This window comes from Condylura cristata, unplaced genomic scaffold (genome assembly GCF_000260355.1).
Source record: "Condylura cristata isolate star-nosed mole 26May11 unplaced genomic scaffold, ConCri1.0 scaffold00003, whole genome shotgun sequence".
NCBI classification, from domain to species: domain Eukaryota; kingdom Metazoa; phylum Chordata; class Mammalia; order Eulipotyphla; family Talpidae; genus Condylura; species Condylura cristata.
The window spans coordinates 51,684,081-51,691,436 of NW_004567104.1; the positions used below are offsets into that span (position 1 = coordinate 51,684,081).

The following is a 7,356-nucleotide window of genomic DNA, read 5'->3' on the forward strand; positions in this document are numbered from 1 at the left end:
TAAATCACTAATTTCTATGTTCCTTCTTTAATGCAATCGTAGGGAGAAATAATACACTACCAAAGCTCACTGCGTCTCAGGAAAGTAGTCACAGATATTTGGCCTCATGCAGCCAGCTCTCAATTACACTGGGCAGTGACTGTGTTTATGCACTACCCCTACCTTTGCTTATCACTTTCTTCCTTCTGGCTAGAGCCAGAAGGAAGCCTTAAGACCATTTCATTTCTCATTAGCATGTCTAGTAGAATGTTTGGCAATGGAAATAAAAGTAGCTGAAAAATCAAACCAGTCAATTAAGCCAAAGCCCCATGACCATTCAGAAATCAGATCAGGCTGTATTTAACTCTCTAATTTAGGTATTTATAAGTACATCAATTTAGATGGGCAAGTCTGAAAATGTGTTTTGCGTTAACATCAAAGAGTCAGCAAACGCGAATGTATAGACACAGAATAAACAGAATCAAAAATATTTTACCTTCGAAAGCAGAATCTTCACTCAATTTCCCTAGTGATTTTGATTGTTTTAAATAGGGTTAAATGAAGAAAAAAAAAGATTATGTGTTATAGTGGTGAGAACCACTCTTGAAATGTTTTTAAAGCAAAGTTATGAAATGCCAACTAATCTGCACACAATGCAGTATATCTCTACCGAAATTTGAATGTTCTTATGCATGTTTTGACTTAGAAATGACATTATCCACTTCCTCAAGACAGAGGTGGTATCATACACTACACAAAGAGATCTTGAAACCCATCTGAGTATACTCAATGAAATTACTGTCGTATGAATGGCTGAAATGAAATCATCAAAAATGAATAAGAAATAATTTGCAGGGGAATTTTACCATTCTTAAATTGATTTATGAGTATAGATAAAATTGTGATTTTCCTAAATATGGGGTAAAGGAAGGAAATCAGTCTGTTACAATTAGTTCATTTCCTCAACTATCCCTAGTGGCTCAGAGGTACCCTTAGTCATTGAACTACTATTTGAAGATATAAGAATATGATTCAAAATGTCTGATAATTCCTTGTTCAACACTGTCTATTACAACATTACCATATATTACCTTCTTAAACACATTTTATATAAAATAATGAGAGGGTAATGTGATAAATATATACCTAAACCCATAAATTTTTATTATAATTATCAAATGTTTGCTTTTGATAATTATAAATATAAATATATTTTTAGTGAAACATAGAGGATATATTTTATAAATATAAATATAAATATAAATATAAATATATTTTTAGTGAAACATAGAGGATAAATAAAAATATCAATATATTTTTAGTGATACATAGAGTCAGTGAAATTTAATTTATTTCCAGAGGACTGTTTTTTATTAACATCAATTGTCTTATACACTCCATGCCTTATTTTTGAAAGATGATTATCACTTTAACGTGTGACTCAGAATCTCCGGCCTTTAAACCAGCACTCATTATCAATATTACATAATCAGAATCATTGTCAAAGCAATAATAATAATAATAATAATAATAATAATAATAAAATAAATCCATAAACAGAAGGAAAACATGCAACTTAAAATTCAGTATTTCCAGGTACAAAGATTTATTTCACCTTTGATGAGAAAATATTTTGATTCTAGATTTTCTTGTGCTATACCATATCTAACTGACGAATATTGAAATGATCTGAAGCAGAGGGTTTTTAATTTTTATTTTATTAAATGATAAAAACACAGGCATTCTTTTCCAAATTTCATTTTTAATCATGGTTATTACTCAAGTTAAGAAAGACCGTTAAATCCACTGGTCTATGAATAGTTAATGAGGACAGCAGCCAAGTCTATTTTGTCTGTATTTCTAAATTCATCACCTAGCAGAGTGCCAGTTACAAATTAATCAGACCAGGCTTATCACTGCAGACTGACTACGAACAATCCCTCTCTTCAAAATCAGGCCAAGAAACACTTTTCTCTGAATCTTTTATAACCAACCATCTTAATGCAACTAATACTTTACATTTAGCTGACTTAAATTTTTAAATTCATTTGCATATACTCTGAAACAAAATTAATATATTTGAAGTCCAGTTCAATATTTTCACTCTCCGGTATTTTCTTCAGAGTCGATTTGTAAGATCACTTGTTTCAATAACAATGAATAATAAGCTAATTCAATATACTCTGTTTTTATAAGGATAATTTAGTTTTTGTTTCTTTTCAAACTGTTTCATTCCTTTTATTTATTTTCTTATCCAATTGCAAAGATTAAGACCTTAAGAATTAATTGAAGTCGTAATAGCAGAATCCTTGTTTCTACTATAAAAAAATCTTTAATGTGCCAATTTAGGTAATATATTTTTAGCTTTGTTTTTGTTTTGACAGTGTTTACTTACATTTATCAGGCATATATATTTTCTATGTAGGATAAGCTAAATATAAGTTAAAATGTTTGTTTTCTGTTGAGTTTGATTTTTTTCATCTATTTATTAATACTGTAAACTTCTTAAATGGTTAAATAGTAAACCAATTTCCCTTTCTTGGGAAGAAACTGAACTTGGTCATGAAGTTGTATCTCTTTTTTTTTTTTTAATGCAAGGTTAGCTATGGCTTCATAATAAATCACGTTACTGAATTTTGTTCATGTATTACACCAAGCTATATTTTCATCTCCGATAATATTCCTGTGTGATTTCATCTTTATGTTACTAGCTTGTGAGTTAAAAGTGTTTACTTTTCTCTCTTTTTTTGTGAGACCAGAATTACTCAGACAGATATCAGGCAGTGTGGAATACCTTGGGATAACTATACTCCTTATTCATTTAGGAGACTTACTGAGGATTTAGACTATCACTCTTTGAAAAGCAGTTTAGAGCACATGCTCTAATAAATTTTGTAAGCTGAATTTAACCTTTCCAACTTCTGAGAAAGTCATCCTATCCAAATGATTGAGGAAGAAATGAACAATTATTTTGTAATGAAAATATGTCCCTTTCAACCAAGAGACATAGATGGATAATTTTGGAAAATATGGAAAGTTATTTAAACATGTAAAGATAACCTTACTTGCCTTATTTTTTCTCCAATATATTGAGTAGAAATTTTCTAAAGTTTATTGAGCTAAGAACTATAAATATATATCAATTTATATCAGAACATATATCAAGAACATATATAAAATTATAGTCATGAGTACATGATGATTTATATCATCAGAGTCTCTAAAATTTATCATATTAACAAACTATTTTGACAAACTATTTATAAAAGGAGCATACATATTGTCTACTTTAAGTATATGTCATGGAGTATAATATCCTTGAAATAAGTGCAGAAAAAAATTTTAGAGTCATAAATAGGAAATAACAAAAAATTGGCATGGTTACTTAAGAATGACATCTTGTTCTAGCAAAGTTTCCCTATCTTAGATATGGGTGATAGGAAGGCACAACAACTGGCTAAGATTTTGGTATAATGTGGACACTTACATCAAATCAGAAATATGTTAATTATAAGAAGTTTTTGAAATTGTTCTGCCCATGGCAATCCTCAATAATGAAAAAATTAGTTGTTTTATCACAGTATTTTTTTTTTTTAATTTTCAGAAAATAACCCCTCTACAAATAACAACAAAAACACATCAGTCTCATCCAACATAATTCCTCACATAATTCCTCTATGGGTTAAAAAGTCCCCACTGGAAAGTCTTCTTGGAGTCTGAAGATATATGACTAATGGTGTGATGGCAGAAATATCAAACATTAGCTAAGAGCAAGTTCCATCTTTTTAAACTTTAACTAAAATCGATAACATATGTTTGCACCAAAGTTCTGAGACGGGATTCTGCCCCAGCTTTCTGCTACTTAGAAGATCAGAGACTCTCTCACCTTCTCCTGTTTAAGACCATCAGACTCAAAATATACTATTAAAATTATTTACGGGAAATACAAATAAATGAAAATATAATGATTGAATTAAGCCTTTCTTTAAATGCCTTGAAAATGACATATTATAACAGACTGAGGATTTCAGAACACACAATTAATGGAAATAATAAAAGAACTGCTTTGATCGACGAAAGAAATAAATTAACAATTTTATTCTGTACTCTCAGATTAGTTTGTAAAATCTCAAACTCAACCAAGAGAGGAAACTGAGATTTATGTAGTTCTATCCCACTTAACAATGAATTCTTATTTAACCTTGTTTTATCCTTAAGTATTTGAAATGGCAAAGTAGAACTGCTAATTCCTACTGCAAGTGAAGAAAGAGACTCTGGTTTGATTTGCTGGAGGTCTCAAAACAATTGAGTTGAGTCAGGACTTGAATTTTGACATTTTGAATTTTAATCTGGATAGTGATGCCCTTGCTTTTCTCCATTAAGTACAATTTCATTCATTGAATTTCAAGTCCCTAGTTTTGAGTGTGTATGTATGCTTGATTATTGTAAGCAAACTGTTTTAACAGTCATAAAGTTTCAGGAAACAAACAAAATAATAGGACTGGATATAATAACTTCTGGTGATGAAATTAACTTATTTTAAATGGTAAATGCAATGCATTAACTTTATTCTATGTCATTTCTATTTTTTTGAAGATGCTATAAGTTGCCAGAATTAAGACTTTTAAATTTGACAAAAAATAAATTCAAAATCTATATTAAACTTGCAATTGTCTTATGCGTGTACTATATGTGATAACAGGGATTTATGTAGTCAGATTTTGAAGTCTCTGACATGATTATTTGACCAGGAAGCTATACCAAGTTTAGAACTTTTACCCTTAGAATGATAGATGTTTCTTGTGTAATGCCTGCAATAAGTGCATACTAACTTTTCTCTTCTGGAAGGACTCAAGATCTAAAGGGCCACTTGGTCAGGATGTTATGCAGGAGAATAAATGGTAATTGACTCTTAAAATCCCAGTGAGACCTGATTTATAATTCTCTAGGCATAACGAGTAACATGGTTTTGTCTCAAGGGAACAGAGGATTCAAACACTAGCCCAAACCTAACTACTCCTAACAGTGTTTTTATAATTAAGTTTAAAGAATATTTGAAAAGCTTTTCATCAGTGTTGCTACCAGAATGGCCTACATTTTACGTGTACAGAGGGGAAAATGCTTTTTACAAGATTTAATAAGGTCTTACTGTATAGTGTTAAAAAAAAAACTTCCAAAATAAGTTCTAAATCCATTTTTTAATATATGAAAATGTTAAAGGAAATCAAAGCTCATTTCCATTATACCATGCTCTTGTGAGCAAAGAATTACCTTTTCAGTCACAATGAAATGAGAATAGGTATTAATGCCATTTGGAAAATGCTTGATGTAATGTTTAAAAAAAAATCATTGTGAAAAATATAATGTGTAATGTCTGTTGGTAACCATAGAATATGTAAATGTGATGCCAACGAATTATCCCCTAAAGGATGCCAAATTCCCTGCCATATGCTGTCTTTCACTCTAAGGAGTTTGCTGCCAATTTTGCTTATTCTTCATCCTGTGCTCCAAAATCTTGAAGAAAAAAAAAATCCCTGAGCATTCTCAAGAGGTTTTCATTGGGATTGGAGCCAAAAATCACATATCTGCCTCATGGGATCTCTTGTGTCTGGCTGGAGAAACCATCATGGAAATGAGTTTAGCTCTCCATCCCAGGCTGTGAGCCAGAGCTTCCCCAGACCAGTCAAGAATCCATCTGGGGCTCTACGTCAGAATTATTTGAAATCCACAGAGAACCAAGAAAAGGTCTTGGGTCTACTGTGATCCCAGTCTTTACAGCTCAGAAGCATTCCCCAAACTCCCATAATTTGGCTAAAGCCAGGAGGGCTAAAGATTTGGAAGCTTAAATGAAGCTGGTGTACAATAAAAGGCAGCTAGCTGGGGGTTCCCGGCAGTTCCTGTCAAAATTTCTTCCCATTGCTTCAATGTAAAAGAAAGCTTTCCACGATTCTCTTTTTAGTTATCTTTTAATCAGCCTGTTTTGGGTATAGTCCAGTATCTAACTCCTAGTATATAAAAGCATTTTGAAGATCCTGAATAACATTGTCAGTATAATATTGGTTAAATATCTTTGTTCTCTTGTCATACAGAAACATGATCATTTTATGAGGAATGACACAAAGAATTGTTAAATGACTGAGACTGAGGTCAAATAAGCTCTGCTCAACATCAACAAAATTCAGACTTATGACTTACTTTTAGTAACAACACCCTCTAGTCGAATGATATTGGGGTGGTCAAATTGCCCCATAATGCTGGCTTCTCCCAAGAAGTCTCTCCTTTGCTTGTCCGTGTAACCCACTTTCAGGGTCTTGATGGCCACTGAAATCTCTTTTTTTGAAGGAAGTTTTAAACGACCACTGCACACCTCTCCAAATTCCCCTATAGAATTTTAAGAACAAAGCAACAAAGGGTAAGGAATTAGATAGTATAAAGTCACTATCAGAGAGCAACTATTTCCTCTTCAAAATTTCACTCAGTATTTATACCTTTGACCTGCAGGATGTAAATTATAGGCCTCAAAGTTATTTTGAAACAGCAATGTAGGACCACCCAAAAAGTCCTGGACATCTACATACTCCCACAAAAAGTACCTTGTGAAATACCACATTGTGAATACGGCAATATGAAAGGACAAGAGGAACATTGAAAGCTGTCTGTGAGACTTTCACAACTTGTTTTCATCGCTACTATTTCCTTGGAGTAATCAACATACTAGTCCAAACAGCATTGGCTGGGCATTGGGTTGCATTTCAGATGTCTTTAACTATTCTGTTTTTACTAAGAAGGGCAATTTAGTTCTCTCTACTTGGATGCTCTGAAAATGGGAATGAAAACATCTGTTATCAATTCATTATACTGAGGTTTTGGTGTGTTGCATTATTGGCATACTAGTTGTAAAGTCCTCTGGATTCCTGGGGGGGGGGGGGACAACAACTATGGTATTAAATGGAAGTTAGCACATCTTATCTATAGGAACTCTGTAAACATATTTTCTTAGATTCTTCAATAAACCATTGCTTTAAATGAGTAATTAATTTAGAATTTCTTGACTATGGAGTGTTGCTGACTTTAAAAGTCTAGTCTAATGGATATAAAGTTACCTAGAATTACTTTGAGCACAATCTTCATATTTATTGTTACTGAGGAGACTGTTCCAGAAATCCTTCATTCCATTTTGAGCAGAGAGGCTTCACTCCCCCAACCCCACTACTACCCTAGTGATTATCACTAACTATTGCCAGCCTTAAAATCTGTTGTTCACATTAAAAAATCTTAATTTTGGGCCCTCCCTGGTGGCGCAGCGGGTTAAAGTACAGCACTAAGAAGCTTAAGCTACTTCCGCATGAGTTCGATTCCCGCCTGCCCCGGAGGTGA

The 7,356-nt window shown here is 32.5% G+C and overlaps 1 protein-coding gene across 1 annotated transcript in view; it reads right to left on the reverse strand.

The window, feature by feature from the left end:
- Window positions 1–7,356, reverse strand: part of EPHA3 (EPH receptor A3) — a 281,424-nt gene that overhangs the window by 34,162 nt on the left and 239,906 nt on the right. The window contains exon 11 of the mRNA XM_004675278.2: window positions 6,175–6,360. Within this exon, the coding sequence (XP_004675335.1) occupies window positions 6,175–6,360 (186 nt within the window). The remainder of the gene's footprint in view (window positions 1–6,174; window positions 6,361–7,356) is intronic.